The 27,965-nt window shown below is 39.1% G+C and overlaps 1 protein-coding gene across 1 annotated transcript; it reads right to left on the reverse strand.

The window, feature by feature from the left end:
* Nucleotides 1-24,850: 24,850 nt before the first annotated feature.
* Nucleotides 24,851-27,943, reverse strand: LOC149226789 (uncharacterized). Its single transcript, XM_089380298.1, has 2 exons — nt 26,784-27,943; nt 24,851-26,036 (listed from the first exon to the last, which is right to left on the reverse strand). The coding sequence occupies exons 1-2, from the start codon at nt 27,941-27,943 to the stop codon at nt 24,851-24,853; spliced, it is 2,346 nt and encodes a 781-aa protein (XP_089236424.1).
* Between the last annotated feature and the right edge of the window lie 22 nt (nt 27,944-27,965).

The raw sequence follows: 27,965 nt of genomic DNA on the forward strand, positions 1-27,965 counted from the left end.
TATATGAGGAGAGAGAATGATGACCTTGATGATATTAGGTCAAGGGGATGAGTTGTCGACAAAACTTTATTGCACTAACTTATGCTTCTACTATAGTTTCTTGGTGATGCTTAGAAGCATTTCATATTTGATCACAAGCTGATAATGTTGGAAAGGTTGATGCTACATTGCCTTATCTTACATATATGAGGACGTTCATATTGATTCTATGTTGTTGCAATCAGATGTTCATGTTGCAAGTTCCTATATGGTGTATGGCAGTTGTTGATGTCTATCATGATCTTGCTACCTCATTGATTGAGGTCTCTATTTTGGTTATAAATGTCATATCCGTCTCTTGATGTAAAGGTCATGTAAAGACCCATGTTGTAAGTCACTGTAATATTCAGTCATGTATGTGCTATTGGGATCAAGTCATGCTATGTATGTAATCCAATTATTTTGGGCAATTGATGTAATATTGAGTCAAATATGTAACCCCAATGTGTTGGGTGATTGATGTAATCATAAGCCATTGGTGATAGGAAAGGTCATTTTTAGTTGAGTCATAAAGTCTTGTACGTTATTGAATATCTTCAGAAGGTTCAACATATGCTCAGGGGGGGTATGGTTAGTATGCAGTTTTCATATTTAGCAGATCAAACCTACAACAATCCTCTCTACAAAGTGGGAGACAAGCCTTCATTCAACATTGGGCATCCATTTTCCCTTGATTTTAAAGGGAGAGATAAGCTTGGTTTTTGGAGAATAATGCTTGGTGAGAAGACTTGGTATTTGCAAGTGATTACAAGTGGTGACCAAATGCCAAAGTGGTTGCCATCAAGTCCAAAGGGGGAAATTGCTAGCATTATGGCTAATGTGTTTCCCTTGATGGCAAATTACTTGATAAATATGTTAACATTATGATAATGAGATGTTTATGCAGAGTGATACAAGTGCTACAAGTGATATAGACAAAGGATTGTTAATTCAAAGACAGATGGATGGTAAAGGTAAAGTTTGATAAAGTATACGTGGGTCCTAAGAAGAAAGGCCACGTACATATGCGGGTATTGTGAAAAAAAGTCGCATATAGAATTTGCACCATGGTAATCCAGATACCAGGGGTCTTTACAATGGTATTGGCCAATAGTAATGATAGTGACAATGGTTATTTGATCCCATCAAAGAATACTAATGACATTACCAAGGGATTTGCCTAAGGTATTGATTAACGCTGAATCTATATAAGGAGATGGAGATCAAGATGTTAAGTGTGCAAGTAATGTGTTATACATGTGTGATCTGATTTGGAACATGTGTGCACCTGGGAGCAAGGAGAAGGCTCAGATATGAAAGATCTGAAGTATGTTGACATATGTGCTTGATTTATTTACTTATTGCAAATGTCTAAGTAACTAACAATAATAGATATGTGGTTATAATGGTGTTGTGATCTAAATGATTTATTCGTAATTCTATAATACTGATAGTAAAGGTTGTGGAAAGTGAAATTGTATTTGCAGCGAAAGTTTTTAGATCTATACGCATGTGTGTTTGGGAATAGTCATGTACATACATGGATCCATCTCTGTAGGGTCATGTATATATTATGAGATAAAGTTTGCAGTAAGTTGAGATCTATACGTGGGTGTTGTGCACGGTAAGCACACACATACGCTGATATGTCTTATGGAAGTCACATATATATTCTAGGGTTTTGTAGTATGGCTTGTTGATGACATTTCATTAGTTATGTTTTGTTTTCTATTGTCTATCAATATCTATCATGATAATCTGTGTTTGAAAATATTGATTGGGTTGAGTTGGTTATGGAATGGAATGTTTAGTGATGATGCTACAATATGGTGATCTAAAATTGGTTCAGTGATCTGTGATTAATTCAGTACATCATTCAGTAGTTTCTTCAATATTATAGTGATTCATATTGAGTTTTCAATGATTTGAGATATGTATGCAGGTCTTCTACAGAGAAATCATGTATATAAGTGGGTATGCTTTAGAGAAGTGGCATATACATTCTAATGTATGTCTGATCATAGTTTGCAGGAACAACACTGTGTTTCTGTGATGGTGAACAATGTATGGTTTATTTATGAATGGTTGGTATGTTATGATAACTTACATATGTTATGGATTTGTTTTGGTTGAAATGGTTGATTGAGATTCAATGATTGGTTTGATGGTAATACAATGATTTAGTTGGTTTAGTGTCTGGTTTCAGAATTGTTTCTTGGTATTGGGCTTAATGTTGGAAGTGGGTCCAATCGAAAAATGTGATGAAAGGTGGCCTACAAGTTTGATGTTTTGAGTTAGGTGGATCCAGTATGAAATATTATGAATCATGGTCCACAAGAGGTGTTGATGGTTAGAGCCTTCAATAAGGGAGTCAAAGCTTCCTTCTAGTAGTAGCTGGTAAATTTGTTTAGGGGGTAGGAGCTCCCTTCTAGTAGCAATCGGTAAACGAGATCAGGGGGTTGGAGCTCCCTTCCAGTGGGTGTTGGAGAATGAGAGAAGGTTGTAGCCTTCTGCAGTTAGGTGCCTGTGTGCTGGTAAGAGTATGTGCTAGTACAAGGTTGTAAGAAGTTTTCTTAATAATAAAAGAAGAAGGCAAAGACGACGATGGTGGTTTTCTCCCACATTGGGTTTCCACCTAAAAATCCTGGTGTTCTCATGTGTTGTTGTGTTGCTTATGTGTGATGGTTTATTATGCTATTACTGCTCATGGGTACTATTTAATTAACGAATAATGAAGTAACGATGCACTAGCTAAAGATGAACAGATGATGAAAGATATGAAAATTTAGTTAACTAGATATACATTGTTTTCCTTTACTGAAGTCACATACATACAATGGTTGCTACTGAAGTCGCGTACATACGTTATTTGCATGAATGACAATAGCATATCAAAATCAGAATATGAAATGAAAAGTTTAAAGTGAATTGAAATATTGATTCACAACAACATCCCCCCCCGTGCCCCGCCCCCCCCCCCAACCTCCTAGTATTTTTTCCCAACAACAGATCCATTTGCAAGTATAGAAGGCAATAAATAAGTCATGGGAAAAGTGCAAGCCTAGGCATGATCAACATAAGACATATAAGTCATTTAGAGTGGGAGAGAGAGTGTGGTTACAGTTAAATAAGGAGAGACTACATGGTCTTGGTAAGGAAATCAAGGCTATATGATATGGTCCTTTTGAGATATTCAAAATGGTGGGAGATAATACCTACAGACTCAATCTACCCCCATACATTTACATTTACTCAACGATGAATGTGGAAAATATCCAACTCTATGAGCCTTCCATGTTGGATAAGGAAGAGGAGTAGGTCCCACCTTCCATGGAGGACTTAGCTCTAGATTCTCAAGAATAGTTGACAAAGGATACAATTTTGTAGAAGAGGTCCATAACTACGAGATAGGGTAGCATGACCATTGGTAGATTGGGTTGAGACGATAGCTTTCAAGTAAGGCTAAATGGTAAGTCAAGGGGAATGTAGAGGAAAAATTTCCTCATCTCATTCAGTAAATATTTGGGGAGAAAAATCCTCCTAAATGGTGAGGTATTATCTAGATTGGATCACCATATAATTTGTTACCCATCTCAATGCTTTAGAGTGGAAAAACTTAAGGAATTTGCTTATAGGAGTAGTTTTATTGACAAGGCCTAGTTTGGAGAATTGGGGTCAGAAACTTTTTGAAGCCAATTTGATGACTTAAATGTCATTTTTTGGGGTTAAAACTTTAGTTCTTAAGTGTTGGACCTTATGACACTACTCTACACTCAAATACTTTTCCAATGATGCAAGAAATATGACAACTGGAGTTCAAATGCAAAAGTTATGCCTCCTAGAATTTGACCTATTGTGAATGACCACCATAATTTGAGAGGATCTCATGTTAGCTCCCATTATTCATGGAGAAGGGGCTAGCCATGTGAAGACTACGAGGAAAACTCTGGAAGGGTCAAATTTGTAACCCTAGTTGAGAGTTGAAGGAGTAAAAATTAACCCCTAGTTTGCTATGGGGTTGTGTTATAACTAGGCCACTTGAAGGAAAAAGGGTTCCATTTATTTATTTTTTAATGATATCTTGATCCACAATGGAGAAAAACAACTTGGGAGTGGGAGCGATACAACATAATAGAGGGGGTTTGTGTTTTGTAGCAGTCGACAGGCCACAAATCTCAGGTAACTCCATAGAAAGTATATTCTCCTTTCCACTTGCATTATTTCCATTCAAGGTAAAAGAGAGTAGAGAAACCTCACCTTCAGTTGGGTTTTCTCCTTAAAGTATTTATAGAGCATATTTTGGTGTTCATTGTGATTGGTTTGTATTTATATTTCATTATTCTCTATTTTCCACATTTTATATATTACATGCATAAACAATAAAATCAATAATAAGAGATTTGGAATATAAAGGAATCAACCCATCACAATATATATTTTAGTTTACTTCAATGGATCTGTTGTGATGAACTATCCAGTAAAATATCCACAACAATATACATATCAACATTTCTATAGGCACAATGGCAAGACAATTACAAATATAATTAGCCTCACATAACGATCTTATGCAATGGAGAGCATTCCTAGTTGTAAGTGAGTCTGGAAAATGTTCAAGTAGGCACACATGGTCTTGGAACTTGGTATGCAAGCTCCAAAACTGGGCGTTCATGGTATTTTATGTGCTAATAGTGTAGATCTTTTGTGACGTTTACCTAAAACTCATGGGGTTGTTTCCATGAACCTCACAAGATAATTACCACTCGACCTCACCCATTAGCATTAATGGGAAGTCACTCATGGCACTACCCATTAGTGTTATAAATACCGAGAGAGAGGGGGGTGTGAATCAATATTTCATGTTGAATCAAGTTTTACCCAGTTTGTACTTTTCTTTGCAATGTTAATTGGATCATCATTTAACTATTAACACATTATGGCATTAGATTTGAGCATAAGCAGTGAACCATGAGCACCATATAATGATAAAGATATGAGAACCATAATAGTGCAACATATAAACAAGTTCAACATACACATCATCACATATGAACACTGGATATTAGGTGGAAAACCCAACTAGGAAAAACCATCGTTGTTGTTGTCTTTGTCTTCTTCTTCTTATTATAAACAAAATATTATTTTACATCTTGCACTGGAGTAGACTTCTACTAGTGTGCAGACTCCTAATTGTTGGAGGCTACCACCTCCTATTGTTTCTCCGACTACTACTAGAAGGAGGCTACCACTCCCTGACTGAAGGATCCAACCCTTAGACCCTTTGTGGACCTCATTTCAAAATCTTTCACACTCTATCCACTTGCAACAAACTCAAATCATGTAGGCCACATTTCATCCAATTTTCAAATTGGACCCACATATAACTTTAATCTCAATCACTGAATATAAATATGACCAAACAATCTCTTATGCAACAATTGAAAACTTTGTCCTCAATACATCACTGCATACATCAATAACCAATCTAATATAAAACCATTTCTGATTCAATTTCACTATATCTAGTAAACGAAAACAACTAATCTCTACAAATTGCCATGAACCCTAGTAGCATCAAACTCTCTACCCATACATCAACAACATCATCACAAACCTAATCTCAAAACTGCGCAGATAACGGTAAAGACAATCAAAAGTTAAGGTCAATCATCAAAACCTCTCTCAACCATACAAGCCTTCACATGACATTACTTGGCAACATATTCATTCAATGGTTATCAAGTTGAATACAAAGGTAGCAATACATAGATTGTCAAGTGAGATACAACAACATTAACTCATCTAGTCATACATTCTCTTAATAATATTCGAGAAGCCTCCTTGCTTTGACTGATACTCTGGTCACAACTCTAGTAGAAAATTCTTTGACTCAACTCAAACCCGACATTACATTAGCTCATAGGCACTATGAAAAATGCATCTAGTGGCATACATGATGCTCACATAACAAGCTCACTTTAACAACCAACACATGTCAACATATAGACTCTACCTCTGCCATTTAGGTCTTTGTTCTAACATAAGAAATTACACGATGGTCTACCCTCATACAATTAGTAACATGCACCATACTTCGATTCATACATAATAGCATATACAACTCTTGTCCTCATACAGTACATATAATATTACCAACAACGCAAATAACCTCTTATCGCTGCAATCAATTAGCTGCCACAAACCCTAGCAGGAAAACTCTACCATCAATCAAACCTTAACATTACATCAACCCTTGCAACTCAACAAACCTGAATACAATCTCTGCTATTAGCATTATGCAATACATATTGACTCATAAACAAAAATCTGGCCAAATAAAAATGGGACAAGCAACAACTACAATAATTTTTTTTATCATATAAAACATTAACCCTGCAACACATTAGTTAGCACCATGAGTAACACTTTACCATCAAACTCCGACCAACATTTATTAACATGTTAGGACAAAATGACATAGCAGATATATGTTTTGATTTCTGCAACAAATGTATCAGTGTACAATATTTTCTACACATGCCATATTCATGAAAAACTCATCAAACGATCAACAATTCAACATTCCCACAAGCATACCCTGACTTCAAAGTAACAAGGGAAGCCTCTGCAACAACACATTGTTAGTCCTGTGGTATTGGCATATGATAGACACTTACTTGCTCACCACCCTCACAAACCAAATAATTCACTATGAACACAAATTAGTATTGTGGACCATTTACTTAAGCAAAATTAATCTATCAATGATGCACACCCTGTCCTTAGTTCAATCTTATTCTGGATATAATTATCACATACAGGCTCAACACACCTCAACGAAATCAGTCATTCAAATTAGTGTGTTTATTCAGTGAGAGGACCAGATCTAATGAAGGCTCTATGATCTAGACTATTCATTGATTCGGGTCAAATACTATGCATACAACAAATCTGAATTCAATAATGATAAGATCTAGACCGGTGATAGAGATACACAAGTAAACACATTTTCACATTCAACCAAGTGCAGTTGGAATCACACCAAATTAGACATGGCTTCTTTATAGAAAGAATGCATCACACCATCTAGGCATTAATGCTGAGTTTTTTGTGAAATCACTGACAATTGATAAAGAGATTACTCAGTGTAAGATCCACACTTCCCAGAACATCTGCGCATCAGATCCTTATGCTCTAAAACACTCTCCTTGGTGTTATCTCAAAATCAGACCCTGGAAGGCTGCTGACCAGGAAGACCTCAAGTAACTATTTCAAACCTACTTTAGGCTGAGGCTTAGCCTCCCCAACCTAAGAGGGCTCTCTCAAAGGATTAATGATTTTTGATTATGATTAAGATGGCTAACTCTTATGAAACAAATATTAAAATGTAAGTGGTGGAAACACAACTAAAAAGTATCCATTGGGCTTATGGAGTCAAAATCGTTTCAGTATAACAATGATATCAACCTTACATAGAAGTCAGGACATTTAGATTTCAACCATTCAGAACACACCAGAAACATATAGGACAACACAGTTTATAAATATGTGAAGGAAATTAGAGCACAATCAGTGATTTCTAAGTAATCACACATCTATACCACTGCAAATACTGAAGAGAGGATAATACACAACATTCTTAACAATAAACTCCTTTTGATTCCTGAGAAGTAAAGCGTAGTATTGTATTACTAAAACTGAGTCATATACATAGCACAATAATTCCAATTTCTCTGAAATTTTCCAACTCGAAGTACATTGTTGTTTATGCTATATATAGAATTATTTACAAAACCGAGATTCCTCCTCCAACATGAGGGGAACTCAAATTCTGCTTGCTATGACACCTATTCCAACTTTAACTACTTATTAAATGCAAAAAACTGCTAACTAGATATTTTAGAAACCTAAAACAATTAGGAGTCTAACTCCACATCATGCTGGTAATAGGATTAATTACAATCAAATCTCGTTCTCTGACAAGTGGTCTCCTTCAATTTAGCTGTGGTGGATGTTCAAAGCCCCTTACTGGTCCTTAATGTCTTATCCCTTTACGGCTGCTGAGAAGTAGGAAACTGCCCTTGTTTATATGCTTTTGGTTTCCTCAAAGATATTCGGAACCAATTAACCATGTTGATCTTCTTTAATTAGCCAACAATCTATTGGAGTGCCACGTTCTTCATGTGCTGTAAGCCTTTCCCATATACATGTGTGATGACAAAACTTCTCTAAAGCTGATTTAAAAGTCATTTACAATATTAGAGGTGATCATTTGTATAACAAAAAGTTTAAAGTTCATATAACTTCTTTCCGCTTGTTTTGTCGTGGCTGGTTGCTTGCACATTGTAAATGATCTTTTCTGAGATTTCCTTTCAAAAATGTCCCCTTGGTCCCTCAAAATTGGTTGACTGAGCTTTAATTATGCAGCTACAGCAGTTTCGTAGCGCGCTACGAAACTGTTGTGCATTATGCGTCCTTTTCAGCAGTTTCGTAGCGCGCTACGAAACTGCTGTGTAATCACAAAACACAGTTTAACACCAAAATTTGATTGACTTGAGCCTCTTTTATCTTGACATATCCCTTTCAACTGCCCTGAAGCTATCAAAACTGAGTAGAGATGTATCATTCTTCAAGAAACTGTAACAAGGTAAATCATCAAAATTTTGAATATAACCTTACTTGCTGTGTGGTTTCCTTAAGGAGATCTTTCCCGCTGGCTTAGCTGCAGCTTCAACTCTTCAATTTGTCTCTTCATAACCCTGATCCCAGCTCTAAGTTTCATATTAACTCTTCTGATGAACATTGCTTCCTTTATTGCAGGGACTGACCAGGTATAATATTGTGCATTACAGTCGACCACCTCGGGTATTTGGACTGTTTTGTCTTCCCACAGAGCTTGCATTTTGTCAAAATGAGCTTCCCTGATTGCATGCTTCCTAGAGGCTTTCTTCAATCTAGCAATTTCAAGATTTGCTAACCTCAACTTATTTTTCAATTCTTCAACACTATATTCCTCTTGCGGGATGATTTCCTTTCCTCTATCTTCTTTATGCAGCTGTGATGATGATTGTAACGAAGTCACAGGTCTGTCATGAGTTTTTACGATCTCCTCTGTTTCACCTGTTTCTGGCAGCATCTCCTGTATCTGTTTGAAATTCCTCGTCATGGGTCTTCTTGGCTTAAAGACAAATTGAGCAACCTGATCATCAAACTTGAGCTTTTTCGAGGCTTTGGTTCTTTTAGTCTTGTCTTTACCTGATTCTATCAAATCTGCTTGAACCAGGGGAGATTCTTCAATATCAATGGCTTGCAGTAAGTCATTCAAGTTTCCCTTTGAAACAGGGTTTTCCTCAGCAACCACCTTCTTGCCTTTTTCCTTAGCTAATTGACTCCTGGTCATTCTTCTCTGGACTACTTCTCCTGCAGATGATTCACGTCTACCTTCTTCGATCTGAGTTTTCTTTTTCAGGGACTGCTGGGGTGTGTCTTGGATAACCATTGATCTGGCGGGCTCCCTTACTTGTTTCCTAGCTTTCAATTTTGTGAATCTCTTGGATCTTGTTTCTGTATGATGACCAGTTGTTGGTGGAGAATTTTTTACAGCTTGGGGGCTGAGACCAGTTTCATTTTTAAAGCCAGACATAAACATGAACGTGGGCCAGTCCCTACCTACTCTCTGGAGTTCATGCAGAACGATCAACTTAACTAAGCCATGGTGAAACAATGAGGTCTCACAGGCTTCTTTCCTTAGCTGCACCTTGTCACACATTTTGCTTAGGCTACGAAATAAGTAGAAAGGTAAATCAAGAGATATCTTTCCTGTGAAATGCAGCAGAAGCTTGAAATGATATGAATACACCTTATTATATCTCCCTTCACAGGTAAGGTACCTCTGTATGCAGGTAAGCAAATTGGCATATGAGTCCTTGACATAATTTCTAGGCACAGACTTGTTTAAATCTGAGTCAATGAACTCCATCTTCAGAAATTCTTTGCAGGGGGTCATATCAAATTTAAAATTTTTAAACCAAATTTCTTGTCCCCTTGGAATCTCAATAACTGTGGATATTACCTCTGGTGAGATTTGCAATTCAAGCATCCCAACCTTTGAATTCAGTCCTGTGAAATTCAAGGCAAATTCCTTGGTGATTTGTGCATGACCTCCCTGGAGTTTCTCACAAAAATTCCAACATCCAACCTGCTTGAATGCATGCTCAACTTCTTTGTTCCTGAAGATAATGTCTAAACCTTCAGGTTCGTTCCTCAAACATCTACCTGACCTGTGCTCTTTTCTTTCTGGAGATCCTTCCATGAGACTTTAGCGTAATGAAGGTTTGAAATACTGGCACTGCTCAATCTTCGATCCCTGCCTCGCTTGATGGCTGCCTCGCTTGATAACTGCCTCGCTTGATGTACAATGCATTCAAATTGAACGCTTGCAGATTTGTTCCTCATGCCATGAATACAATCATAATTATGACAGTGAATGTCTGGCTCTTCTTTAAACTTGCAATCCGAGCGTACCAAGGTACCTAACGACTCTAATGAAGATAAGCAATTGGACATGATAGGCAAAGTGTATACGCTGACATTGGATGATGCAACCATAATCGAACTTGACAGATATGACAGCTAAGAAATATTTGCTACGGATTGCACGAATCTCCGATTTCGTAGCGCAGCCAGTGTAAAATCTAAGTTATGCGCTACGAAATCACCTAAACCATTTCATAACACATAAGAACCTTTACAACAAGCTTGATACAGAGATTCTATGTAAGTTATGGGACCAATGGTGAATGAGAACGGACTATTGACTTTTATTTAACCATCCTACCAAGACTCTCAAGACACTAAGACTTTGACACTAAAGTAAACATGGAAAAACTGAACTTTGGACTAACACCTAACCTTCACAAACAAATTGATGTGAACAATTTGGTAATTGCTTCTTAAGTGATAACACTTGGATTGCTCAATACTTCAGCCACATACACCTTCAACTCTGTCTCAGTGCATCAGATCTCTACAAAAACAGTTTGACACTTATGTGCATAACTCATTGGCTTCAAAACATAAAACGTTAAAACATCATATCAATAAAAGGAAATAAACATAGGTCCAGCTATTCACATAGCAAATGGTCACTCGTGCTCCTTTAAACCTATTCCAAAACAAATGAAAACATGTATACGAAGACCACTGATTCCATAAGAAGATATGCAAACAAATACAAATATATTCGATGGAGAGCAGTGCCAGATCAAACTTCCTCAAATGCACAATCCATGATTAAACTTCTTGCAAATTTATAAGTCTTTTTCTCTTTGATTACCACAGGCAAAACCATAGGTTTGTTGATGGATTTTATTGACTGGATCAATTAGACGTTAAACCCCTTCGATTGCATCATTACATTAGGTAATTCGATGGTTTGACCCTTGGTTTTTTAATTTTATTCACCTATAGGAATCATCGCGGGTATAAGCCTAACTCCCAGAGAAGATAACCACAAGGATAAGTCTACCTCCCAAAGAAGATTTTGCGATCATTGCTCTATGCTAGTTATATTCCCAATAATGATGTGCTAACTTGAGGAAAATGATAGTTACTCTACCCAAAACTCTACACACTGCTACTTCACTTTGCCAAGATATTCTAGAGCTTGTCCATTCTCTGCAACACCTCATATAATTAACAAACATCAAAGCATCATTACAAGATATACAACTTCCTCTGAATACTCTTGCAACTCTATTGCCAATCACCTAGAGTGCGATAGGACCACAATCCAGGTTAACATCAAGGCCAACAAACTAGCCATAATTCCAACACTTAAGCCCCACAATGACCTTTATGTGTCCTTTCGTTGAGGCTAAAGCCTTGTCACACTTAAATGGGGGCATTAAGGTGGTTTATGGATAGTTATCCATGTCTACTTATGCGTGGTTCACCATTGGAGCTTTGCGATTATATAGGTTGAAGTATGTATGTTGGAAAGGCCATAGGGGGTTCCCTTCTTATGGTATAGAGGATGCCTCCCTAAAAATCAAGGAGTTACCTTACGTGGGATACATTGTAAACACACCCCCTCCTAACCCACCGCACCACAGGAAGCTAGAAGGAGGTGGTTACTATGCTGACTCGAGATCCAAAGTAGCATTATGAAAATGGGGTCTAAATTTTTCGTTTTATTCTACCCTTTTGAAACTCAAAACAAACAATGCCATCACATTCGTATCGGTCCAATTTGAGATAGACCTTCAAAAATCTTCACATAACCACTATAGCCCAATACCTGGAACCAAGTTCCTAATGGGCTAGTCCCAACCGATGTGACAAATTATTATACACACATAACCCAAAGGAAAGGAGGGGCTTACTTTTAATAGCCACCAAGGCCAACTGGCATATCTATATATATATATATATATAGAAAATAGAAGGACCAAGAGCCAAGTCTTGAGGATGGTCACATGGTTTTAGCAGAGGACCTTATGTGTCAAGGGCTAGTTGTTTGGGGTCTTGCTGATATATATATATATATATCATCAACATCATCATCATCAAGGCCCCAAACAACTAGCCCCCGACACATATGGTCCTCTGCTCACGCCATGTGACCATCCTCAAGACTTGGCTCACGATCATTCTATTTTCCTTGCACCATCCCTTTTATCCCTCAAGACACGTCAGTTCTGCTGCGGGTTTCATCTTCCAATCGCGCTAGCCCACCACATTCACCTTTATGCGTCACCCTAGGTTGAGTCATCCTGACTCTCCCACCGTTACCGCGTAAGGATCACCTTCGGGTAATAGAGTATGGGGTCAAAAAATTCTCCATCATTTGCTGCACCAATTCTCTGTCTACACGGGTTGCGCCTTAGGTCTTTTGATGTTGCGCGATGTTTTCCAATTAGCCCTTCAATCCTCTTACCGACCAATGTGAGGGCTCCAATTCATCCTCGCCTATTCCACATCATTGACTACTTCCCAGCTGTCCCGAGTCTTATTTCCCTTGCGCCCCCTTCGCTTGCTCTTCCTTGAATATCTAGGACACATCATCCAAGCGTTTTCCTTACGAAGTATTTAAGGAGATCCCCAATTCAATATGCTCTTCCATGATTACAGCCTTCCATGTCATCCCAAGAATTATCATCCCGACGATCCTCCTCAAGTGCTCCCCTTTGAACCTCCGGGAATGAGACCTCCATGACACATCATCCCGACTCCTTCCTCACTACAACTTGTATTCATATCAACAATGAAATAACCTAGCTCTATAACATAATGTAGGGTGTATCATGCCATTACATGAAACACAACCAAACCACCATCTACGAGGCTTCTAAAACACAAGAAGTGTTAATATCCCAAAATAATCATTTGGGTGATTATCTGCATCGATTTGCTTTGAGAGGTTTTCAACTATGAATGAACAATACTCTTTAATAAAAAGAGACATTTGATTGCACAATATATTTGCATTCAACCTCTCAAGGAATCCAATTTAATGGGAATGTGACCAATCTCCACCATTTTAACTAGGAAGGAAAATATCAATGATGACTATTAAGGATTAGGGGTCTAGTGTTGTAATTATATCAAAGATAGGATCATCATGACATAAATAAAATGCACAATCCCCTATACTAACCTTGCTATTTAACATAGTCCATGCAACTACAGATTCACCATGGTGATGTGGGTTTAACATGAGGATTTAAGCTCCTGTCAGGAATTGACTTACTAATATTATTGACACCTTACAAAGACCCATAGTTGTCTCTTACTAGAACAAAGAATATACGTACCAAACCAAACTCCCTAAAACAAAGAATCTGCTAGGGATTAACAACTGAGATTCTATAGTCACCACAACACTAAGAAACATGTAGTTTAAGGTACCTATCAATGAGAAATTTGATCTAGTCATGTGCATAATATAAGTACAATATTATGTAAAATCCAGGAAATATGAAACCTAATTATCAATGCATACAAGACAATCTCATCAATAGCATCAAGAAGTAAGTTTTGTCCTTGTTAGATGATCTAGGTGGATATTGGTGGCCACCCACCAAGTCCACTTGGACCCCCACCATTGTTTCTTTCAGCGTTTCAGTTTCCTTAATTGTAGCATAGTTTACTATTTTTAGTAATTTTTTGGGTTCTGAACTTCCGGAGCCGTTTTGAGGCCCTAAATGACGTTTTTTTGGGAAAACTGGGAGCAACATGGGTCCATGGACCGATGTTGCTCTTCCCAAAGTTGCAGTTCTCGGATAGATCTTTCTAACAAGATATTGTACGCGTCAAACGGGGGTCGTATGCCAAAGTTACGACACCGGGAAGTTGATGTATCAATTTACCCAAACGAGGCCCACATTTTGGCGTTTCATCTTCTAGGGTTAGGTTTTTGGATGTTTAGGGTTTTCCATTGTTTCTCAACAATAAATAGGCCTTAGAGCCTCATTGTAACACAGTTCAGAGGCATGTAGCCACCACATCTCTTCTCAGAGATTAGCTACCATCGCCCTAGTTGTTTATTTCCATTTTCTGTTTGTAAGCATATCTTAGTATTTTACATTAATGAAATGAAGTATTATTTCCACTGCATCTTTGTGTTTATGGTTATATCTGTAATTTGTTGCGTTCCTGTTTAAATCCGGATCAGTGGTATCAGAGCGGCTTGCTTTTTTCTCTGTTTTTCTTTGCATGTCCCCGACGAGGTCGAGATATAAGGAGTTAGGGCTTGAATTGGTCGAACCTTTGCAAGACCAGCCTCACAAAACCCGACAGCCTCCCATGGCAGATGAAAAGAAAGACGAGGGAGTAGGAGATCCTATCAAAATCTTGCTCGAAGAAGCCCTCGAGCGACAAAGGAACGCGATGATGGACAACTTTGCCCAGATCCTTCAACGGCTACCCAGGGGCGACGCATCGGCTTCCCACAGCTACTCTGGAAATGCTACACCATTTAAGGTACAAGTTAATTTTGAAATCCCCATATTCGAGGGTTAGATAGACGCAATGCCGTCGATAAATAGTTAAATTTTCTAGAGGGTTATTTTTCTGTTCATGATTTTTCCAGTCGAGAAAAGATTATTTTCGCTCTTCTCAAAGCAGCCCCCCACGTCAAGGACTGGTGGGAAACCTACTGCGAGCAGAAGGATGAAAGTACCGGCTCACTATTTTCAGCCGCACCCACCTGGAATTCATTCCGGGATGCCATCAAGGAGCAGTACTACCCTGTTGGAAGCTATGAGGATCAATACATAAAGTGGACCACGCTGCGGCAGGGAAGGGACCAAGATGTGCCAGAGTTTACCAATATTTTCCATACCCTTCTCACAAAGTTGGGTATCAAGGATTCGGAGCAGCATTTGATACTTAAATACAGCCGCTGCATGCACAAGTACATCCAGGAAGAAATAGAATTCCTGAACATCTCCTCGCTCGGTACGATATACCGATATGCCGTCAAGGTCGAGCAAAAGTTTAAGCAGAAGAAGCGAGACTTTTGATTTGCGAATCCGAAGCAAGGGAAAGGTGCCCCCAAACCACAGAACAAAGGACAAAGCTAAGGCAGGGTGGCCTAAGACAACCCGCCAAAGCTGCAAGCAAAGAACAGCGTAGCGAAGCCGAAAAAGGACACGGGAAAATGATGTGAGTTCCATAAGAGCTCCACTCACAACACAAGTGAGTGTCAGGCCAAGCAGTCACTAGTGGCTGAGCTAAAGGTATCAGAATCAGATGCATGTTCCGACTCTGAGTCAGAACCCAACAAGGGGAATGAAAAAGGGAAGCAGATTATCGATGTAGAGCCCAATGCCACCATTGCCCCCACGAAGATCCAGAAGGAGGAACCCGAAGATCTAGAGGAGGAGGAGCGTCTCTTCCACTCCCAGATGTGGGTAAAGGGATCCTCGCTACAGTTCATTGTCAACAGCGGGAGCCAAAAGAACCTCATTTCAACAGAGGTTGTGAAGCGGCTGGGCTTACTGACCGTGGCACATCCACAACCGTACACCATCGGGTGGCTTCACCAAGGACGGGATCTTTGCGTGAGCCAGCAGTGTCGCCTTCCATACAACATCAAGCCCTTCACGAATGAGGTATTGTGCGACATTGCTCCCCTTGAAGTTTGTGATGTATTATTAGGACAACCATACTTGTGGAAGCGTCATGCTGTGTATGAATCAAGGCCCCATGCTGTTATTATTACTTTGGGAAATAAGTTGTACAAGATACCGGAGGTAGCACTGCCTACCACCATCTCTTTGGTTACTGCAAAACAATGCAGTAAGCTCATTTCCAAAACCGGGAAATTTGTTTTCCTGATGATACGCCCTTAAGGAAAGAAGAAGATGGTGGCCACGACCTCCAGATAGGGCCCCTCCGCACGATAACTACAGATGGAAAAGGTCGTGGAGGAGTACGAGGACATCTTCACCTCCCCCGCCGGGGTTCCTCTACACTATCAAGTCAAGCTCCATCGATCTGACCCCAGGTGCGCCGCTGCCTAATGGACCAATATATCGGCGCTCCATTCTAGAGAATGAAGAAATCAAGAGGCAGATTTAGGAGATGCTATAGAAAGGTCACATCCATCCGAGTTCATCGCCCTGTGGGAGCCCAATCGTGTTGGTACAAAAGAAGGATGGGACTTGGAGACTCTGTATTGACTATCGGGCGCTGAACAAGATCACTGTCCGTAATAGGTACCCGATCCCATGGATTGATGACCTCCTGGACCAATTGAAGGGGGAAAAATATTTCAGCAAGATCGATTTGAAGTCAGGATATCACCAGGTACCAATTGAACCCTTTGATGTGTGGAAGACTACCTTCAAAGCCAAGGAGGGCCTTTTCGAATGGTTGGTTATGCCTTTCGGATTGACGAATGCTCCTGCAACCTTCATGAGGCTAATGGATGACATCTTGTGGCCATTCACCAACTCATTTGTAGTGGTATACTTGGATGACATCCTGATCTTTAGCCAGAGTTGGGAAGAGCACCTCCACCACATCCGACAGGTTCTCCAAACACTGCGGCAACACAAGTTATGTGCCACCTTGGAGAAATGCACTTTTGGCATGACCCAGGTTCAATATTTGGGATACATTATTGATGAATAGGGGGTGCATGTGGATCCAACCAAGATCCAAGTCATTCGGGATTGGCCCTCTCCAGCCACTCTAACGGAGCTCCGCAGCTTTCTAGGTCTTGCCAACTTCTACTGCAAGTTCGTGTTGGGATTTTCTCATATCACTTGGCCCTTGAGTCAAGTCACCAAGGGAGTAGCGAAAGCAAAATTCTTTTGGTCTGAATCTCAACAGAAGGCATTCACAGAGTTGAAAGATCGCCTCTGCTCGACACCAGTGCTCGCATTGCCAGACTTGAAACAACCATTTGAGGTCGAGACAGATGCCTATGACTATGCTATTGGGGCAGTCCTTACTCAACACAGGCATCCAATGGCATATCACAGTGAGACACTTTCAGACACAGTCCGGAAGTATCCCACTTATGACAAAGAGATGTATTCCATTGTGCAGGCCTGCCGATAATGGAAACATTACATTTTGGGGAAGAAAACGGTCATCCACACAGACCATCGACCCCTCCAGTTCATACAGACCCAAGGGAAATTGCAGAATGATCACCATCAGAAGTGGTGCACATACCTGCAACAGTTCCATTTGAATATCAAGTATAAGAAGGGCAGCACCAATAATGTTGTAGATTGCCTCAGTCGACCACCGATCATGTCATTAAACACCGTGCTTAACTTTTGTGGGCACGAGACTTCTGATTGGCCACTTCTCTACAAAAGCAACCCAAAATTTGGTCACACATACCAGACACTCTTGGAGGGTCGGCATGTTCCAGATTTTCACCTCCAGGATGCCTTGTTATGCCACCTGGGTCACCTTTGTGTTCCTTCAAGCGAGCGTGCCAAGATGATTTGGGAAGCACACTACAGTCGGGCTACTGGGCATTTCGGGGTCGAGAAAATGGTGGCAGTACTGCAGAAGTATTTCTATTGGCCGCATCTTCGACAGGATGTCGGGAAGTACATCAGATCATGCACTGCCTATGCCATTTCCAAACCGACAGTCAAGAAGCAAGGCCTCTATACCCCGCTGCCTACCCCTAGTCGACCTTGGGAATCCATCTCCATGGATTACACATCAGGCCTTCCTTCCACTAAGCATGGAAATGACTGTGTTTTTGTGGTCGTTGACAGGTTCTCGAAGATGGCCATTATGGCGGCCTGCAAGAAGAATATCACAGCAGAAGCCACTGCTAAATTCTTCTTTGAACGAGTGTGGGTACACTTTGGGATCCCAAAGTCTATCATCTCAGATCAAGACAGTAAGTTCCTCAGTACATTTTGGTCCAATATCTGGTCGATGTTGGACACCAAACTCACTAAGTCCACAGCCTTCCATCCTCAAACTGATGGCTAGACAGAGGTTGTCAACAGGATGATTGTACACATTCTGCGCATGTACAACTCAAAGCATCCACGCACATGGGATGAGAGCCTCCCTTATGTTCAGCACAGCTACAACCGGGCTCTCCAAAGCTCAACTGGCCGCAGCCCTTTTCAGGTGGGCTTGGGATTCCAGCCACTATGTCCCATTGATGTGGCCATGCCATTTGCAGCTACTTACGCAGATTCAGTTCATGTCCAGTCCGAAACAGATAAGGCAAACAACTTCATTGAGCACATCCAACATATTCGCTAGCAAGTCCATGACATTCTAGAGAAATCAAATGCCAAGTACAAGTAGCGACATGATCAACATTGGGTGCCACACAAGTTTTAGGTGGGAGATCCAAGACAATCTCATCAATAGCATTAAGAAGTAAGTTTTGTCCTTGTTGGATGATCTAGGTGGATATTGATGGCCACCCACCAAGTCCATTTGGACCCCCACCATTGTTTCTTCCAGTGTTTCAGTTTCCTTAATTGTAGCACAATTTACTATTTTTAGCAGTTTTTTGGTTTTGAACTTCCGGAGCCATTTTGAGGCCCTAAGCGACGTTTTTTTGGGAAAACTAGGAGCAACATCGGTCTTGGTCCATGGATCGATGTTGCTCTTCCCAAAGTTGTAGTTCTCAGATAGATCTTTCTAGCGAGATATTGTACATGTCAAACGGAGATCGTATGCCAAAGTTACGACCCCGGGAAGTTGATGTACCAATTTACCCAAACGGGGCCCACAGTTTGGCGTTTCATCTTCTAGGGTTAGGTTTTTGGATGTTCAGGGTTTTCCATTGTTTCTCAACAATAAATAGGCCTTCGAGCCTCATTGTAACACAGTTCAGAGGCATGTAGCGACCACATCTCTTCTCAGCGATAAGCTACCATCGCCCTAGCTGTTTATTTCCATTTTCTGTTTGTAAGCATATCTCAGTGTTTTACATTAATGAAATGAAGTATTAATTCCGTTGCATCTTTGTGTTTATGGTTATCTCTGTAATTTGTTGCATTCCTGTTTAAATCCATATCATTGGAGCAATAAGAAAACAAAATATAGACCCAATAACCTGGGGATATTCTACTGTGAGACTTGTGAAAGTAACCATGCAAAGCTGTTGGGCCAATAAGGACACAAAGGAGGAAATCTCCAGTACTCCTACTCAGAATGCATGCAAGAGCTATTCAAAATTGAAAACTATCTCAAGATTATGCTGTTGAGTTTATGCAAGGGTTTCCATGTTGGTTACTACAAGAACATAACCACTATTACCACACATTGATCTAATACTTTTAAAACAGTCCCAACAACATATTAGTAAGTTATATAAACGATAAAATTATAGACAATGCTCTATACTTCAATAACATTGATTTAAATCATAAATTTAAAACATATTCATTATTATTGAAGAACATTAGGAATACTTATCTTAGAAACTATTGGGAAACTGAGTTTGTGACTACAACTCTCCACCCAACCATAGACAATATGTAGCCAATCCTCACTTGTAGTTGTCACCCCCAAGCCAGATTCTAGAGAATGAGGGGTCTTTTTCTCAGGGATTCAACTCAATTGCTGATCAAACTAGGGACTCTAGAGGTTCTACCACCTCCACCCACCAACTGATCTACACTCAATAACAAGCACAGGGAGTCTAGAGACCTACTATCTCCACCCTTCAAAATGAAACATTGTGGTTCCACCCAACTTGGAGCTCCAGAACCCACAATAAAATCGAGCCACAATAAGGAAGCCCTATAGAACTCCTCAGAGAATTTTCTAGGAATACTTCCTCCACCCTAGCCCTCAGGGATTTCTGAAAAACACCATCTCCTCCCTCTAGCCAATGGGGATTCGAGAGGCAACTAATTCCTCACCTAGAAGTGACTTCGTATGCCTCCTTGCTAACCGAAACATCATTTCCATGCTCATTTGTGTTTTCTTTCCCTTTCGATCTTTATCCCTATCTTTCTGCTGCATTCCTTCTTTGCATATCTCCCTCTATTTTCTTCTCCACTATTTGAATCCCCCAAACAATTTGATCCCCCCCTTGCCTTGTTTCTTGCGCTCTCCTCAACAATTCGAATGGTCTTTTTCCTTCTGATAGTGACCTTTTCTTGCCACAATCTTGCCAACCTTTCTAATGTTTCCATATTTCCATCTGTCCCTCAAATTTATTTTTGGCGATTGGATTTTTGTAGTGAGTGGCCAACGTGCCTCATGAGCTGGAAACTTGCCCATTTTCCTCTTTAATTCCTTGTCCTTATTGCCTTGTATAATTTTCCAAGCAAGCATGGCCCTGTGTCCTTCTGTTGCTGCTCCTTTAATTCAGACATACTAGTCCATTAAAACATACCAACCAACCTTTAATGGTTGTCAACACAAACCAATTATTTTCCTACAACAAGTAAATCTTAGCATCCCAAGAAAGTCACCATCCTCAGTCTCTAGAATTTGTGTCCCTTTAACTCAACCCTATTTTTTATTAAATATTTACATAAAATATTGCAATGCGTTTCACAATTGGAAAAATGATCGAGGCTATCACACACATCTATTTCCACCTTCTACCTTTGCACAATAACATAATAACACATAAATATAGAAGCACAAATTTATGAATTGTCAAACCATGTAAACTTGATAACAATATAAATATTATTATTTTTTAATCATGAGGAGAATATTGTATTAAATCAAAATCCGTGGATGGATTTCATCATGTACAATAGGTGAGTATAATGAAAATCCTTCGAGGCTAGTTATACCTATAACCTCACGATGGTATTTATTCTTAACATCTATTAGCTGTTTTATTATCCCAAAGGACACAGGGTCTTTGAAGGTGTGGATTATCCAAAATGCCTGTAGATATAAACAAAATTTACACTACATAACAAACCCATTGTTAAGGAATAATTGTGAGGGAAGGAATGCCATTTTCATTAGGAACCTTGCGTCCAAGTTTACACCTTTATCAACGAGATCATCAATAGCAGACTTATTCATTCTCAACACATGAAAGAAGCTAATAGTAGAGAAGGCTAGTTTCATATCCTTGATTCGATCAATAATGCTTCGTAACTTGCAATCCTTAGGCAAAGATCCATGAACAAGGTGATAGATAACTAATTGTGAATCTCCCAACACTACTAAATCTTTGATGTTTTCTTCTTTGGCCAAAATGAGTCCTTGCAATAATCCATATGCCTCTATTGCATTATTTGTGCAATTGCCTAACCCCTAATTGTACTGAATTTCAATTTTTCCATTAGAGTTGAGAATAACCCCTCCCACTTCTACCACCCTCATTAACAATCTAAAGATTCTTAAAAAAAAAGGTCACTCTTCTTCAAACTATAAAAGAGTATATCCTCTTTTATAGTACCATGGTACTTAAAACTCAAACCCCTAAGGAAGTTTATCTCCTAAGTTTTTCCATTTTTATCTTAGTAAAATATCAAAAATGATATTTTTAATGGATACTCCAACTATGTTATTTTTAATGGGTACTCCATTTTTTTTTTGGTAAGTATGACCAACCATGTTATTTTATTTTTAATGGTCCAACTTTACCTTTGTACCATGCACAAGCCCTAAACTTAATCTTTACAATAGTCTCAACTATCTCTTACAATTTCTCTCTTGGTTGCATTTTTTCTATAAGTAAAGTAAGTATGGTCAATCATGTCTTTTCAAGGGTCCAACTTTACCTTTGTATCATGCATAAGCCCTAGACTTAATCTTTACAATAATCTTGTGATGTTGCATTAACCCCCAACTATTTCTTAACTATTTCTCTCTTAGTTACATTTTTTCTATAAGCATGATCAATCTTGGTCCAACTTTACCTTTATATCATGCACAAGATCTAAACTTAATCTTTGTAATAGTCTTGTGATGTGGCATTAACTCCAAACTATATCTGAGTGTGGCATTAATGTGGCATTAACTCCCAATTATTTCTTAAGATTTCTTAACTATTTCTTATTGTTTAAAAACTATAAAAATATTTTTATACCTAAGACATGGTATTACTCATTCAATTTTGTTTTGATTATATATTAGTTTGTCTTTTACCAAAAATTTATGTCGCTTATCCATAGTTTAACATTGGGAATTCAATTTTTGTTATTTTATTATTATTATTTAAATTTATTTTTTTGAAGGTGATTGGTTGAGGTCTTATTATGGGCATTTTAGTAACTTCCATTTCTATTAGTTACTAATTTTTTGTTTTAGTTTTTATTTTATGACTTTTAATTTTTTCTCAATATTTTCAATTTAAAATGACTTATTATTATATTAAAAACATATTTTAATATATTTAATTATAAAAATATATTAATAAAAAATAAAACACACACATATTAAAGTGTATATATGTATAAACAATATTTTTTTGAGGCAAACTTCTGGATTAATCACATAAGATGCTTTTTTAATCGACATTTTGAACCTACTAATGAAGTTCATCTTATGAGATATGCTTTTCTAATCAACATTTTGAATCTACTAATGAGGTTCATCTTATGAGATGTATCATGTTTCAGAATTAGCCATTAAGAAAATAATATAAAAAAATTAACAATAACGACTAGTTTGAAGCTAAGGGGAATTTTTTTTCTAGAAAATTCATATTAATCATAATTTAATAATATTAAAAAACTAATTTGGTCTAAACACATTAATAAAATGGAATTAATTCTGAAAATTATTAAATGAATATTGCTAAATAGAAATCAATTAAAAATTATCTTATGATTATTATTATAATGGTTATATATATAAATGATTTTTTAATAAGGTTATTTAAATAATAATAATACTAATAGTGGTTAGAAAATAATAATGATATATATTTGTATAGATGTAAAATAAATAAATAAATAAAAAAGGAGAAGAATAAAAAATCACAAATAAAAGTTCTAACCCAACTTTTACTCAATTTTCAACCATCCTTTCTATTGAGATTATTGACCTGTTTCTCAATTTCAATAGCCTCCCTCAACTTCCTATGGTGGAAATGATCAATCTTCGCAATGACCTTGAAATCTTCGGTGCTTAGTTTTCTCCCATGTTCAGCGATAGCTGAGGATCGAAAACAATTATATGCCTCTGCATGCTCACAAATTCTTTTATTAATGAACAATTATTTATTTATTTTTTTTCCCCTGGGAAAAAGTCGTAATTTCTATTAAAGTTAAGAAATTACATTTTGCATATGCCGAAGCATTCATATACAGGCAGCTGTGCCTACCAAGATCAGTCTGTAGTACTATATAAACAAAATTAAAGCAGGTTGTCTCCTCGCAGGGAGCTGTCCAAAACTGTTCACTAACAGTGTTCAAAATAGGAGTCCATTGCTCTACGCAGAGAGCCATATATATCAAAAGTAAAGTGCTGTATAGTGCTAAATATGTAGAGATATATACAACTATTGACAACAAAAATAAACAAGTGAAAATCTGTAAGTGGGCTTTTATAGCCCATTATCCATCCGATCATCAAAGGGTCTATGATAATGCTGATAGAATGACCCTTCGATTTCCTCCTGTATCAGCCAATTGTCTCCTTGTCTGTGCGCTGCCTCTTTGGAGAGTTGATCTGCAATGGTATTTTGTTCCCTGTAGATATGACGACAAGCAAATGATTCAAATGAAGTAGTCAGCCTCTTTGCCTCATCTAATATGTGCCTCAATGAAAATGCATGACAATGAGATGCATCAGACAGCCAATTGCAAACTATTTTAGAATCACCAAACAGCTGGAGATGTCTGCATTGTTTTTGTATGGCAAAGTGTATGAGGTGCTTGGCAGTGCACAGTTCAGCATAGTTATTAGTTCCTCTGCCTAGGTTTATTTGTATTTTGTAGCTGTGTGTTTCATTGAGATATAGTACTGCGCCTCCCCCACAGCCCACCTCTTGTGCAGAACCATCAAAAAAAGCCCATGGTTTGGATTTGTCAATATCCAATTGTTTAATGATGCGAACAGGACCTATGTGTTCTTCATCAGGTATCATGTTGTAATCCGCAATGGTATGAAGAAGGATAGTAGGCCAGTGGGGGGCTCTGAGGTTGAAAATAGCCTGATTCCGGGCAATCCAGATTGCCCAGCATGCAAGAAGCGGAATATTAATGGCCTTCCCCGAGTGTTCTTGGTTCCAGTTCTCCCATGCCTCCATTATGCTGTGACCATGCCAGTTTTTCAATTGCGGGAGATGAGAAGAGAGGTCATGCCAAAAATGTAATGTGATGCAGCAATTCAGAAATAAGTGTAAAGTACTTTCTTCCTCCTGGTGACAGAGATGGCAGCGGAAGGGTCCATGGAAGGATCACTTCATAAGATTGGTGCCCGTAGGTACTTTATCGAAGATGATGTTCCACATGAGCAGTCGAGTACGCGGGGCTGATTTGAGTTTCCATAATGCCTTCCATGTGGGATGGATAATATGAGGCTTATGAGACTCCATGAGCTTTAGATAGCCAAGCTTCGGGGTATATGCTCCATGTTTTGCATAAGCCCAAATGATTTCATCAGGTCCATCAGTAAGTCTGATATGAGCTTGAGTGAGTGCATCCGTGTACTCTGCCCATTCATTGTGCCACTGTGCCGGAATATCTAATGCTTGAGCGCTGGTCCAGGCTTGATGGAGGAAGGAGGAGTTTGCTTGATCACCAATATGCATTATGTATGTGATACCTCTGTCATTAAGATGTCCAATGAGGCCATCTGAGAGTCTGTGAGTATTTCCACATCCAACCCAAGGGTCCAGACCTATTCGGACTGCATTACCAGCCTTGATGCGCCAAGTTAATCCTTCTCGTAATAAGGGTAGTGTGCCAATGACAGCTTTCCATATGATGGATATGTTATGATTAGTTCTCTGTTGACTGCATATCCAATCCAACACATTCAAGGGCCTGATGTATTTTGCACATGCTACCCTGGTCCAGAGTCCTTCAGAGGTGAGAAGTTGCCATCCAAGTTTGGCAGCCAGAGCTCTAGAGAAAAGGTCGAGCCTTTTGATACCCCAACCCCCCCAGCGTTTGGGTTTTGCAATAGTATCCCATTTCACCCAGGCAAAGATTCTGCCAGGCTGGTGGCCCTTCCAAAGAAATTTACTGCAAATATGCTGTAATCTGTTGAGTATGCCCTTGGGAATCCATGTGAGAGCCATCCAGTATACTGGAGTGGCTTCAATCACAGCTTTAATAAGTATCAGTCTGCCAGCTCGAGATAGGTATCGGTGATACCAAACTTGTAGTCTCTTTTCCACCTTGGCTATTAGCCATAACCAATCTGCTATTCTGTATCCATTAGGTTTCAGTCTGAAACCAAGATATTTAATACCTTCTGACAAGGTCAAGTTGTTATATGGAAATCGCTGATTAGCATAAGCTATTTCATTGATAGAGCATCCAAAAGTAGTAATGGTGGATTTATGAACATTAATCTTCATACCAGTAGCTTGCTGAAAGAGAAGAAATGAGTTATGGAGTATAGTGGAGTCTCCAACGCTGCCATTCAGGAAAATAAGAATATCATCAACAAATAATAGGTGAGTGAGGAAAAGATGGTCTGCAAGTTTGATACCAGATAACTGGTGTCTATCTCGTGCAGATGAAATAATTCTACTCAACCCTTCCATTATGAGTAAAAACAGTAGAGGGGAGAGTGGACATCCCTGTCTAAGTCCCCTCTCTGAAGTGAAGAAAGAGGAAGCTTCCCCATTTAGTAAAACACTATAGGATACATCAGTGATATAGCTCATGGTCCATTTGATGAATTCATAAGGGAAGCCCAGGTGAGTGAGCAACAGCCGTAAGTATAGCCAGTTGTTTTTGTCAAATGCCTTGGATAGATCCACCTTGAGGATCATTCCTTTTTGTTTTTTGATCTGCATGGTGTGCATGAGCTCTTGAGCAGTAGCAATGGCCTCATGGATCTGTCTGTGGTGCAGGAAAGCAAATTGTTCATCGGATATATGATGCGATAGAATAGGCTTGAGACGGTTGGCAATAATCTTAGCTATAATCTTGTAGAGGCAATTGCAGAGTGATATAGGGCGGAAGTCATCAAAAGTACTGGGGGCATTTGATTTAGGAATGAGAGCTATGAAGGTGGATTTAATGGCTGAGGATATACGACCTCTTCTTCTACTGTCTTCGACTATATTCAGGAGGTCATTGCCCAAAAGATCAAAAAATGCAAGATAAAATTCAATGGTCCATCCATCTGGACCAGGGCTCTTATCTTTTTTGAACCATTTCAGGGTAGCTTCTAATTCTGCCATCGTCACTTCCTTCTGCAGTTCATCAGCATCTTCTTGTTCAATATATCTGGGGAAGAGCTCAGCCACTCTCATGATTTCCAAGATATTAGCTTCTTCAGGAGCCTTGTAAATGCCTCTAAAATGCTCAGTGGCCAATCTGGCCAGATTCCGCTGTGAGGAGACAGTGACCCCTTGATCATTCTTTAATTCCCAAATAGTGTTAATAACTTTGCGGCCATTTGCAAACTTGTGATAAAATTTGGTATTTGCATCTCCTTCGGTGAGCCATATAGCTCTGCTTCTAAGTCTCCAGCTTTCTTCCCTTTCCTTCAAGATTTGAGTGCGTTTAGCAATAAGGGAGGTGAAATTCTCCTTGCTTTCAGGGGAGGGGAAAGTCCCATTTGATGATTCTTCAAATTCAGCAATGACCCTTTCAGCCTCCTTTAAAGTCAGATTATCCTGAAGGCGTTTTCGGTGAGCCCAGTTCTTGGTGATCTGTTTGAGTTCTGTGAGTTTCCTTACGAATCCCACTGATATGTCCTCACCTTCTCTGATGGCATTGGATTGCCAGTAATTATGCACCAATTGTATGTATGAGGGATCTTGTAACCAAGAGGCATTGAATTTAAAAGGGCTCTTAATCTTATGGGTTAGGTCTTCAGCTTCTAAGAAGATCGGCCGATGATCAGAAATGCCTCCCGTTCCAACCCATTGCCGAACTCTGGGGAGATCATTAACCAGGGGTTCCTTAATAAGGAATCTGTCCAGTCTTCTTGCAAGGCTTTGGTCTCCACTTCTGTTGTTTGTCCAAGTATATTGGAGCTTGGCAGACGGTATGTCTACCCAGTGATGATCCTCTAGAAGGCTGGATATAGTATCAGTGAGGGTGTCGACCTGGGCTGAGTGCCCCCATGACTCACTATATCCGAGCGAGAAATTGAAATCTCCTCCAAGAATAATGTTGTCTGCCTGGAACAGCTCTGATGCAAGTAAAGAACTCCAATAATTGGCACGGTCTGTACAAGGGCCATATACATTGATAATCCTGATGTCGTTTACAGCAGAATGAGCACAGATATCAAGACCAATAAACCCTCTTCCTCCAAAAGTGTTCTTGATCTCCGCAACTTTGTTATTAACCCCAATGGCCATTCCCCCAGATCTTCCGGACGCA

Source organism: Pinus tabuliformis, chromosome J (genome assembly GCF_031772625.1).
Source record: "Pinus tabuliformis cultivar Carrire ecotype Pingquan chromosome J, CPIR1, whole genome shotgun sequence".
Lineage (NCBI taxonomy): Eukaryota > Viridiplantae > Streptophyta > Pinopsida > Pinales > Pinaceae > Pinus > Pinus tabuliformis.